The 13784-nt window shown below is 37.6% G+C and overlaps 1 protein-coding gene across 1 annotated transcript in view; it reads left to right on the top strand.

Annotated features, from left to right (window-relative positions):
• The window catches only part of LOC124353850 (supervillin-like), a 279170-nt gene that overhangs the window by 224609 nt on the left and 40777 nt on the right, over positions 1–13784 (top strand). The window contains 2 exon segments of the mRNA XM_046803874.1: positions 9201–9380; positions 12967–13063. Coding sequence (XP_046659830.1) covers positions 9201–9380; positions 12967–13063 — 277 coding nt within the window.

The following is a 13784-nucleotide window of genomic DNA, read 5'->3' as shown; positions in this document are numbered from 1 at the left end:
ACATTTTTTCGACTGTAACTGTTAGCATTGTGACTTTCATGTTTTTGTTCTAAAATAAATTTGAAACGTGTAACTTTCTGATCTTGTGCTATCTGATAGCTCCTTCAGTTTGCTAGCAAACCTAACAAATATAGGATTGGAAACCGTCTTAATAAATGTTAGGATTCAGTGACACCTTCACTTGTGCTAAACAGTGGAAACCTTTATTTAAATCTTAACATTCTGATGCATTAAAAAAACAACACATTTTCAAGGCCAACGGAGTAAAACAGTAATATCTTTCAGCTAACCACTGACCAGCTACAATTTGTTACAAAGATTCGTGCCGATTTCCAAGGAATATTTCTAAACGCTGTTATTTACAGGAAGTAACTAAACACTTCCAATTAAGAATGACTTAAAAGTATTCCGGTATTATTTCTGGTTTGCATCAGACAAAGTTGCCCAAATATTATGATGCAATACTTGAATCTCACTCTCTTCGCAAATTTTTGTTTCTGTTGGCGGCAAACTACAAAGTGTATCTGGAGATTTAGAACTTGTCATCTCTCATCACCATAATTATAATTGGTAAAATGGATAACGCCACGAATCAATTGTTGAACGTTACTGTCAGAGTGTCTAAGTGATTGGTAGCAACACTTGAGATTAGCTTTTGCGCAATTGCGTTGCGAAACTACTCCGTGGAAAATGGCGTGATAAAGCGGGTGAACTCTTTTCCTGTTATAAACACGTTGGTTTTCTAACAATTCTACCTGCGAATGCTTATAATGCAATTTTTCTAAGAAGATAGTGCCGTGACTGGTGTTGATATGAAAGAGGGGACTGGTAGGCGCTCTAAGGTGCATGTATATGGAGAACGATATGATCATATGATCAGGAGAACTGCTTATGATCAGTCTCACGATCAGAATATGAATGTATTCCATTGAGTTTACTAGCTGTGCCAAATGAAATCGTATTATTAACATTCCATCTATAGTATTAGCAATTAAGGATTGTGTTTGGGCCCAGGTAGGTTCACACTCATACACATGCAAACCTCACACACACGCAGGGGATTTTTTTGTTCTCTTAGGACATGAAGCTTATAAATAAAAGCACTTAGTCCTATAAGCGCTGCTCTGGAGTGGCAGGTTATTCAGGGTGGGTTAGGTTACGGAGTAGGGGCCGCCTCCTATCGAGATCCATGAGGAAGAATTGGGGCACTACATCTCAAAGTCACATCCTCCGGAAGAAGGAGAGGCCAGCTCTGAACCATCCTCTCCAGTCAAAGCAGGCAGGGGTGGCACACCCTTGTTGAGGCTAGCAAGAACCTCTGATACTTAGGGAACGAACCCCGTCAACTCCAACAGTCATCTCCCGCAGTAGACTAAACCTATCGAATTACCCTTGCTCCCCAGAATCACGATATTTGCGGTTAGTGATGTGTCGTTCCTGGGCATCCATAAGGTTGCCCAGATTTAAGTGACTCCTTAGTTTTTGCTGTGCCCAGTGGTAGGTTCAACTGGAAGCCAGAAATGATCCATGCTGGGTCACTTGCAGGGGATTATTACCGAATCTATTTCCACCCTGTTAGTCACCTAGTGCATTTTGTCCATCAAATCCAGATTTTTTTTGTAATTTTATTTTTAAGCGCTTAATATATAGAGATTGTAAACAGCATAACGAAAAAAAATGATACGAAACAACGTATAATACTCTGAACTTGTTGTGACAAGTTCGAATATTGCTTAGTCGTGATCTTAAGATGGTACTGAATAACCCGGGATGGAAAACGGCAAGTGCCGGACTGGCCCCCCCTGCGCTCATGAGTGTGGAGGTGCGTGTGTGCGAGGCGACTACCTGGCCCGTCTGCTGCAATCACTAATTGATAATACTATAGTATTTTCAGTGTTAAAGAAAACCTGAGCGAGAATACTTGAGAATCAGACCAATGACATGTTTAAGCACCTTATTGGAATAACCTTATTAACAACTTTAACTGCTACATAGATATAATATTTTAGTTACTAAACTCCGAGACCTGCACAGTGAACGTAGCATTACATGTTGGTTCTTAGGCTTTCGCGGCCTGTGTCATGACATAACGTTATATGCTATTGCATGGCGTAGCATAGCTAAAGGATGTTCCACGCGCAGCTAGAGCGATACTGCTGTATCAGCGTTTACACTTGTTGCTGTTGAACTCCCACTCCTTCCCCAACTATCCGATGACAGTTTTACTTCAGTAACCTTTTGTGGGGCCCAAAATATGCTGTAACAGACACCTTAAAAGGAAAAAGACTCATTGCATTTTACTTAATTCTAAGTAATTTAATGTTAATTGTACGATAAAAGATAATTACGTCTCCAGAGTTGTCTATATACGGGGTTTCTAATAGGTTGTAACAATTTTAAGTAATCCAACACATTGAATACACTTATTCAATCAAGTATTCAACACGGTTTTTATCCTAATCCTCTTACCTTCGAGGCATTGACGATTGTCAAGAAGTGTCTGATTGGAAAGTGTATTTTTTCACAATTTTAATTAATTGCACAGTTAAAATGAACCCAAAACGATTACGGTTAAGGAAACTTAAAAAGCAGCTATTATGGAAAGGATCAAGAAACATGAGACAATGATTTTTAATATTCTTCCGTTCTATCAGATATATTGTAATTTCTGGGTCATTTAGAATATATGAGTTAACATTTCCCATTGTGGGCGAGGAAAAAATACACAAGAATGCATATTTTCAGGCTCTATAAGCGTTAAGTAAGGTCAGAGGGGGGGATGGAGGGTTGGGTCTGTGCTGAAGTCAGAACGCTAGCCAGTCGCTTGTGTCGACATAGGTCTGTAAGCGTGCGTTATCACTGGCAATCATCGACAAGTGGACGAATCAAATCGAACGTTACATTTCTTTTAAGCCAGATCGTGCAGAGGCCAGCATTGTGGCTCAACTGTTCTGCAGCAGTGGAGATGAAAGTTAATCGTTCAAGGTCGTACGTTGTAACTTTTTATCAGCATCCCCGGGTGTGAGATTCAGAGAGCATTGTAAAATGGTCGTCGAATTTTTATCTAAAATCAGTGTGTCTTCTTCAATATACATTGTTGTTGGGTCGGAAGTTTCGAACAATTTTCAAATGTGTAATTTTGTATATTGTAATAACACCTCACATGATGAATACAGTATGTCTCTTGTACCAGTTCTGTCAAAAGTATAAGGACACTGGTAAAGGACACTAATACATATACTCTAGTACTTAAACATTTGTTAAACTTAACTGTGTTGTGTTGTCTTTAATACATCGAATTCTACAAATTTTTTCCGTTTGTAAAAACGACTTAAAAACAAACAAGAATGCATACAAAATATAGAACTCTAGAACGAATAAACTAGAAAATGATTGTAGGCATATACATAGGGTACGAAATGTTCAGCTGGTCTTAACAAATTTTAAAATTTGTGATTAGTCCGTCACGAGGTTAAAATAGATTTTTAAAACATTTTCCATTTAACTTAAAAACAGTGTCAACTAAGATTTCATAGCTGTTCATAGAACAAAATTGTAACGAAAGCTGTTTTAAGCAGTTGTACTAACTCATGAATGCATTTCTATATGGCTGTGAACGTTTTATAGATTATAATAACTCATATATGACTTAATTATGAAACTAGGTACACGTTATAATACTAGAAGGAACTTTTAACTAGAAAAAATCAAATTTAACCTCTTAACAGACTTTTCACAATAAACATTTCTAATGCCAGCTGAACATTCCTTAACTAATAGCATATTTACATGCCTAAAAAAAATTGTCTGGCGTTATTCGTTCTACAGTAATGTTATATATATTTTTTATACAAAATATTTTTAATTTTTATTCCATAAACCGAAAACATTCTGTGGAATCCGCTGTATTGAAGATAGAGATGTCTAATTTGCCTCAAAAATGTTGTCCTATGTGACAATAACATAATCTGATTTAGCAATTTTTTAAGCACTAGAGCTTTATGTATTAATATTTTGTTGGTGTCCATATACTTTTGACAGACACCGTACTTGTACAGTTCGCCAGTTTACGAGTGAATGAATATTCAATTACGTATTAATTAATAGTGTGACTTAATTGCGGGAAAAGAGATATGGAATGGAAATTCCTAGTTATGTTTGAATTAGATTTGTGGTTAGAGTAGTCGTTGCGAAACAATCAGTACAAGCCTATCGTCGCTTTAGTATGAAACTGCACACTTAAGTGCACGTGGCCTAAATGTACGTCTGTTTTAAATGCTGTGATGGTTCTCATGGGGTGCATATAGTTTATCGATCCCTAGCTGCGCGTACATTTGTGTTCAACACACATCGTAATTCTTGCTCTCGCTTTATCCTCGTAATCATAATTTATAAAACAATCATAACTTTAGTTATCAAAATCTATTTCACGTTACTAATCGAGAAACATATGTCTGGTGTTCGTTTTATCTCATGTCCCAGTTTCTGCTGGTATTGCTATCCAGATCATTGCTGGGGTATAAAATAATGATTTATTTACTTCTATTATTCCCAACTGTTGAGTACGTGGTCACTGTCCGATATATCTAAGTAATAAGCGGGAGTTCACATTCCATACCAGTACAGGGTCGCGCAAAAGTCACTGTACAGTTGGTTAAAAGAAGAAAAAAATAACAGCAAGACGTAGTACAATAGTTTTCGTTCGTGATGTTGATATTAATAAATGTTGGTAATTATGCCTTTTTAAGTTGGCAATACAATGCAATGAAACAAACAACAATCGAACTAGTGAGTTCATCTGTGACACGTGTGTAAAGCTGTAGTCCCCGAATTATTATTTTTCTAATAGAGTTTTTGTTAAACATTAGTCATAATGGTAACGAAAGAAGAAAGGATTTTCGCGTCAAAAACATTTTATAAAAGTGGTGCTACTGCAGTTGTTAATGAATGGGGAATACACTTTAGATCAAAACCACCGTCTAGACAAACAGTGTACGACATACGAGATAGATTTGAACAACATGGATCTGTTATGGATGCACCAAGGTTTGGCCGCCCAACAACAGTTTCAACTGATGACAATTTATTGCGGGTATGTTTAGCTGTAACCAAAAGTCCTCGAAAATCGACCAGACGATTAGCATCTGAGCTGGATTTATCTCGAAGGTCAGTGCAAAGATATGAGGTCAGTGCCTCATACTATTAACGAACTAAAAGACTACATACATGACGCATTTTATGATTTGGACAATGATCCCACACTATGCCGTAGAGTATGTAAAACTATTCCAGAAAGACTTCAAAGATGTATTAATGAAGACGGAAAACAATTTGAATATAAAAAATAATTGTAAGTATTGTTTGTAATAAAACATAATTTCAAATAAATCTAGTCTTGTTTTAACCAACTGTTCAGTGACTTTTGCGCCACCCTGTATTTATCGTTTGTCAGTATTAATCCCTCACACTTGCGCCGTTGCGTTAACACTTTCCTAGACAAATCTGTTGTGAGTAGACCTCAATGTATCGGATAACACAGAAATGACTGCCCTGGTGGGGTGCGCGCGGGCAGTCTACCCCTGTAGCCGGAGAGTTATGTCGGGGGTGGCTCACGGTATCGACCAGGGCTAGGTGGTACAGGCATGTACGGCTGGGGTGGCATCCCTATCTGACAACGGCACGCGCCCTGTCCTGGCACACCGGTGTGCGTGCACCACTGCACTGCATTCATTCCATTCTGATTGTACGTCGACAAATCATTTGGAAAACTTTAAAACGTTTAAGATTAAAAGTGAACGATTTAATACATTTTTATTTTCACGAATTCGTTTTTAATAAATATACAAATATAAGAGTTATCGGTAAAAAATCAAATCATGTACAAAGTCGATGCAAGATTGTTTACTAATATTGGCTTCAGTGGTAGAGAAATTACTATGATTGTTATTGTTAGTAATGTTACAACGTTTCTCTGATTACACGGTTCTATAAATAACTAGAATTATTTAGCTTTCGTCTAAAATATTTGTAGTTTTGTTTTAAACGCGTGTAGTTAGAGACGTGATAAAGTGGTACTAAACACGGGATAGTGATCCGACATTTTATGTTCTTTATAATATCGAAATTTAAGACACTAATTTACACTGAACTGTTTGACTAACTTAACGGGAGCTATGGGACGTCTGTGGGAGCCACCAGCGACTGAGAGCCAGGACGTGGATCTTCGAGTCGGCAGTGAATACGGGATTAAGATTATAAACAGCTCGGTTGTCTAGCTGTACTGTGGCTCACTGCGATAGAGGCCGCCGTGAGATTTAAATAATCCGAGCGGGGTTGAACAAACTGAGCCCTGAGCCGAGACTAGCCGCTTGACTAGCTCGAACGCCGAACTTCTACCGGCATAGTTGAACACCACCCGCTGGTTTACAAGGCATAGTTCTGGTGACATAAAACTGGTTACGTTGAGGTCGAAACCGGTTGTCGGACTGACACGGATCATTCATTGTACATTGTGTGATTAGGGTCGGGTTCCAGAGAGAGCGGTAATATACTCGTACCATCGTGGCGTGTCTTCGTGGTGTTCCTCAGGGTATCAAAACAAACAAAACAAACGATTTCTTAGTAGCCAATGCTATAGTTAGCATTGATAATTGTAATAACTATCTCATAAAATAAAACCTTGTGTTGGTGATTTTAAAATGGGTTCTGGTGTCCGACTTTTGTGTGAAATAATATAGGTGCGAAATACAAACAATAGTTCGAACACAGACAACAGGGAAAGTGAATATGTTGAAACTTAGTTTAAGTTTTAAATACTGTCTCGATTATTAGCAGAGCAAAACTGAAACGTACTCATAAATAAAATAAATTATTTACATTTATCATTACAATTATCGTCATTTTACAACAGTAGTTGAAAGAAAACAATTGTAAAGCTAGTTCTTTATCTGTAAGTGTAATGATATCTCTTATCGCATTTCTTGTTTCTATCTGAGCCAAATAATCAGGCTGCAGGATGGAGGAAGACTTTCGCTTTAGATTAAAATATCCTCACTTTTGTCTGGGTATAATGCCTCTTGTTCTCGTTTCTTCATCAGTCAAACTCTTTCTTATCTAAACACGGATAATCAAGTGTTTGTTGTTATGTATGTGTGTTGTTATATATGTTGGGTATGATATAAATATAAATGCATTTGCATATATATATATATATATATATATATATATATATATATATATATAGTATATATGCAAAACGATATTTTAGGAGTTACGCCACTAAAAAGGAGAGTGATGAAAGAAGTTTGGTATTCTCTTTATACTTTCACATTCCGTAAAACCATTACGTGGAATAGGATATATGAAGTTTATTTATCTTCCGCGTTCAATCCAAAGGTGAGTTAGTTCTGTTGAGGTGACTGCCAGTATCCAAATAGGAAGCTACGAGAGAAATGATGAAAATAGGCGGAGATTATAGTTACTATGACAATATTGATCCCTTCACTTACTTTTGCTCTAGTTATTTGTGCCAATTACGGGAGTCAGCGCAACATCTGCAGTTCTGTCAGTCGTATTTTTTCCTCTGCATTTCCAAAATAAAATTATTTATGTAATTAAGTACGTACTAAAAGCATTACTCTACAATGATCCAATATTTTTGCAACTTTAATGTCTCGTTAGCGAGCTATCCGATTAGGTTCAGATTACACGATAGTCAGGCTTTCGGTGTTGTCTGGCAGTTTACAGTCCGGTAGTGTAGCAGCAGCGATTCTTCACGTCACTATCGTGTCCGACAAGGATGTACTCGTAGGTAGGCAAGGAGTGTTGGACAGATACGCTGTGTCGAATTGGGCTCATCCTCCGAGCGGAGAGCGGCGAGATCCCTGTCCGCCGAGTTACGCTGTCCACATCCTCCTTGTCACGTACGAGCGACGGCGATGGAGTGTTACTCCACGGGGACACTTCACCGCCGCTGTCGTGCCTCGGAACGAATCCACTGACCCGCTTTCTGAGGTTTCGGCACTGTCGAGTTTTTATGTCGATCCGCCTTCTTTATCCACCTCTTTCGCTGATCGAGAAGAACGAATCGCTGTTCATGGATTTCACGCCCTCACAGAAAGTATTGGAGAGGCAATGCGTGAGTCAGAGTTTAAGTTTGAAGAAAGGACAACGGGCATTGTTTCTATCTCAGTTGATCTAACTCTGTACGTGTTTGGCATCATTACCTACATGCAATGTTTCATAATTTATCCTAATCCCTCCTTTAAATCCTATCGATTGTTAGTTGCGATTATTGTTTAATGTCGTTGCCCAGTAGATATCGTAACATCGTCTAAACTGACGTGACGGTGAGTTTTCGGTCTCTCCTAGATTCTCTTGTAGGTGTTCTGGAGGATTTTGAATTCTATGTACAGTGTTATAGAAAATATTCCTAGTTGAAGTTGACAACATAAAATTAAAAAATTCCTCGCTTTTTTCTGTCAGCTGATACGAGTTAATGGAGATCTGACACGTTCCGAGAACCTCTTGAAGTCCTTTGGTGTGATGGCAGTTACGGGTTTGTTGGATGACGAGCGACGGTTTGCCGTCAAGTGTTCGCTGAAGTCGCGGAATGTGTCCGTGGGCCCGGCCAGACGAGAGGCGATTACCCCGAGCGTGTGGGCACGGTGCACGGTTAGCTCGACGAGGTTGTGTGGACGTGGACGTGGGGTCGGGATTTCCTGGGCGTGTACTCGGACGTGAGCGGTAAATCTCAACCTCACTCCAGTGTGCCGATCTAAAATTAATAATTATTTGTGTGCCTTTTTTAGAGCACTGGTCAGTTCATTCATTTAAGAATGGCTGTACTTTGCACAAGAATAATAATAATGTAACAGTAACATAAAATGTAACTAACTTTCTTTCGAACTTTTGAGTATATAATCGCTACTCGCGAAGCAGTGTATACAATTGTACTAAAATATCAGTTTTGTATATAAAAATCATGTTAATGAGTAAATGATAAGTCAGGGTCTTTCTCCTAAAATGCTGGCAGGCACTAACATCTGCTACTTGTGGCATATTATCAATAAACATTTGACAGCCACTTTTATGCGTTATCATTTTAGTAGTTAACTCTTCAGTTATATTGTTATATCAGGTTGATAATGTTATAGGCGGTTTCGTGTGATTCCAGTGCTTAGTTTGTATCCTTGTTTCAGAGTGAAGAAGGTCACCGCGGAGGGCGCCCTCTCCAAGAGTCGAAGCCACTCGGCCATGAACGGCGATGTGGTGGTGCGACCCCCCAGTGGGGCGGAGCCCTCGCCACTCCGCCGCTGCCGCACCCAGCCCATGGACGAGTGCGATGAGCCGGTCACCAACGGGGTCTCCATCGCCCAACGGTGAGTTCAGAGTCAAAAGTGGAATAATCTGGACATTTGATGTAATGTCCGAGCACTTCTGCCGGAGTGATGGATAATTATGGTAGTCACTTGGATAGTAGTTGATTCGACGCTTTTGGTAAGCATAAAAAGAAAGTATAAACATACTATTGTACTGTGAATCCATAAGCTAAAGAATCATATGCTGGCACAGTATTTCCATTCTTTTGGTTCAGCCATAGATGGATGAGTAGTCCTTTGTGCTCATTAAAATACCCTATGTAATACATTGCTGAATCTAATAGAACGTTTTATTAGAAAGAAGCCGAAAACCACCAGCTATCAGACATTTCTGGGGGAATTTCGAATGTCATATAAATTTGGGCATTGTTGTTGTTTTATCTACTTGTGGAGAAAAAGCCGAATTCCAGTTAAATTAGTTCTTAACCAATAAAACATTGGTAACGCGAGAGTGCTAGAGAGCTGTCATTATCCTTCTTGAAATAGTTCTACTGATCGGTATTTTGAAAATTCACTTCCATTCGTGGTAAGAAAAGTGGCAACGACAAGAGATGATCAAGCCTCAAGAATTGTTTTAGCAGATTTTGCTAATAAAGGAAGAGTTTTCAAACTGATGGTCTAGATGTCTCACAGAGAAGGAAGAAGGCAGGAAGTGTGGTGTCATGGTGGTGGTAGTACTACCGTAGAAAGGCCTGCGCATTACCATACGTAGCCGTGAGAAGATGATGGATGCCCTTGGACGCGGTCCAGCACCGTCGAGCACCGTGCGTAAGTTGGCTGCACGTGACCGATCTGCACGTGACGCTGTGAAAGTGACGCAATGCATCTTGGCAGCCGGCTGACGTGACATCTTGTCTGTCTCTCACTACGGCTTGTGAGAACTGTCGCTGTCGACTTCCGTTCACTGCTCCCAGGAATGTTGCTAAGATTTTGTTTTACCCTGTTCAAATTGATTAGTATTAAGATTTAAAAATAATTGTTGATATTTGTTTAAAGTTTGTTATTGACAATGGAAGGGTTGACAGGATAACAGGATTTCTTACATTTGCCATCGTTGTAGGTTATAAAAGATCGTTGTCACTGCACAGGATGTAAGTCACGATGAGGATAGATTCCATTCTCGAAATGTTGTGTTATACCTTTTATAACTTATAATGATGGCAAATGTCCGAAATCCTGTTATCCTTTCAAGTGTTGATCTGATTACGATGGTCACAGTCAGTCAACCATACTGCAGAACCTGTAGGTTCGAAAGTATTCCAAAATGCTAAAACCAAGATGGAAATTATACATAGGGAAAGTAACTTATTAATTCATCCCTACACGTACGTTATTTTTGAAATGTTGTTGGTCTCCCGTGCTCGGATCAGTTTAAGAACCAGCCAACCCTGTAGCATGCCAATACCGCTTGTTGACTTGCCCGACTCAGTCAGTACATGATGTATTTAGTGTCGTTCTTGAACAATGCAAGTATAAAGTGCTTTCTGCACCTTAACCCACTGAAGTTCTGGCCTCAGGCACCGTGTGACTAACGATGTGTTGCTCACTAAGAGTCAAGTTACGATAATCATTTAGCGATCTTGTAGTACAATTATGAACTTAGTCAAGTGGAACAGAGATAAGCACAACGTATGCACCTATTGGGGATAGTAACCTCACTACTACTGTCACGTACCTACACTCTCTGTGCCTGATGGTGCAACACAAGGCGGCGGATAGCCAAATAAAGACAAGGATACTCCCCCTCCCCCCTTCCACCCAGATTGTACATAACGGACCCGGACTCGGCTCGCGCTGTAGGAGATAAGTTATCAGGAGACCTGTCTCACTTCACTGCCGCTCTGGCCGGGCCGCCACTGAGTACACGCGCCCTCTCATCTGTGAACATGCCGATAAGTAGACTACCTAATGAACCCTAATGCCTAGAGTACGAATTTATACTCTCCACAAAAATCGTGATTACAAGCATAGTGCCTTCCTGTTTGATATTTGTCTTTTTCGATTGTATATGTTTTTTTATCAGCAAGAATGTTTTTTTCTTATTGCTTGTATATAATGTTTTTATCAGCAATAATGTATGTTTTTCACTTGAAAAATTCCTTTATTCACATAGGATTATAGAACGCTTTCACAATTTTATTAACAAATATTAATTATGGTCATAGCTGGTAGCGCCAAGGTGTGGAAGTACACACACAGACCAACCGCTTGGTGTTGTTTATGGGACAGATAAAGGGGATGGCAGGCCATGTGTTTCTTCTCTCACTGAATGTGGGGATGTGGTTTATCTGGTCTAATGTATCACAGAATTAGCTTTCCCCACAAACACCACTTTATTCTTGGAGATGTTTACCATTTATTGAAGATCCTTGAGGAATAAACGTAAAACTGAGCCTAAATCTTTGTTGATGTATGTATACTTTTTAACTCTGGAAATATAAGTCAAATGTCTGTTGCAATAATTTGCAACCTCTTTCCAACTATTTTTCTCATTTCAAAACTTGCCTTCATTAGTCATGTTCAACAACAAAACAACATATAAAAAGACTATTGAAGAAAGCTAAGTAATATATACATATACTTACTTGTAAGTTGAATCTTGGAATTGTAAAATGACTCCTAGAATTTATAAATGATAATAGATAAAAAATTATCCCATGTTTTGAAAATTTGGAATTGAAAAATTCAAATTCAAAATATCTATTAAAAATTCAATTATGTATTATTGTATACATAACATAATTCAGCGATGGAGGGAAGCAGATATATAACGATTCTTACAACTACTTTAAAAATTACTTTTCTTTTGTGTTAAAATTCTCAATTAAGAAATTCTTATTTGAATAACAAGGAGATCTCATACAAAAATGAGAAAGTTTGAAATCTTACAAACTATTGTTCTATATTGAATTTTGTACTAACTGTAGAAACATTTGTCCACTTTTAAGATATTTTCTTTTGTGCAAAATCCTAAATTTTGTTTATCAACTCTATTTTATAATGTTTTGATTATAATTATGATTAAACCAGCTATTCAAGACAAGAAGTTGCTTAGTATAAATAAACAAAATAATACAGAAGTAGTTTATTGAAAAAAATGTTATGACAGAAAAATAAAGACTTGAAGTCATTTCACTAACACTTGGAAGCTTACAATTTGGCTATTTGTATAGAACCCCTCACCAGAACTAAATTAGAAATTAAAAATAGAAACTACAATTCTTGTACTTTTTGAACTGTTGTACTTTTGCTGTGAATATTTTTGTTAAAATCAAATAGAAGGAAAAAAGACAACACAAATAGTATGGTACTAACTTAAATAACTATAATTAAGTTTTTAAAACTAAAACATGCTTTGAAAGAAAACCCTCTTTGTTTTTCTTATGGTACCTAAATATTATTGTAAAACTCAGTACTATTATAAACAAGAATACCTGTCTCTCTCTGTGTTTTAAATTTTTGAACATTTAAAATATTATTGATTGCAAGTTCTACAACTAAATAAGTCTTATCATCTTCTAGTTGTATTTACTTTGATCCTTATGTAATAAATTCTGAAGAGTGTGTGACATTTCCTTTTTTCCAGGCTACAAGCTCTCCAGAAAAGTGGGCAGACCGACTGGAAAAAAAGGATCTCGAGACTGAATCCTGAGGAAGAATTGCCAACAACCATCAGCATCAACGTGAGTAGTTTCTTTGTGATATCTCTGGGATCTTGGGTGGGACGATTGACAGTGATTTCCAGCGCCACAACCTAGGATCAAGTTCTATATCATTTTAATCCCACAAATGTTTATTAAACCATTCATCTGTTGATTTAAAATCTACTAAAATTAAGTTATATAAGTTTTTGGTGTCAATCCAATTTTTTGTTTTGATGATTAGTAGTTTGGAAATCCATAGTTAAATTATTTCGTAAAATCAACTGAACATGTAGGCCTCTAGGTTAAAGTACATCAAATTACATATAACACGAATAAATAAATAAACACTCGTGCACAAAAACTCTAAACACAACCAAAAAATAAAGTATAACTTAATTTTTGTGTGTGGCGGTCAAATTATTTTTAATATATTATTTTTATATACAGGTATATAGTATTGGATATATTTAAAACTGATAAACATTTATAGTCTGTATGCATGGTAGGCTTTTGTATCAAAAGGAGTTAAATGGTTATGGTGTAAAGTTCTGCTTACCATGGTGAATGTTCAATCCCAATATTGGCTGAGTCCGCTATATTGAAGGATATTTTCCGCTTTTTATTCGTCTATTGCCACATTTCTAGTAAATGTATTAATTAGTCTGTACAGTGACAGATTGAAATAATGGACACCCTTGGATGTTAGGCTTACTGAAGTCTGGTACGGTTTATTTATTTTAATAATGAATGTCATTAAGGT

This window comes from Homalodisca vitripennis, chromosome 2 (assembly GCF_021130785.1).
Source record: "Homalodisca vitripennis isolate AUS2020 chromosome 2, UT_GWSS_2.1, whole genome shotgun sequence".
NCBI lineage: Eukaryota > Metazoa > Arthropoda > Insecta > Hemiptera > Cicadellidae > Homalodisca > Homalodisca vitripennis.
This window is presented reverse-complemented; position numbering and strand designations above follow the sequence as displayed.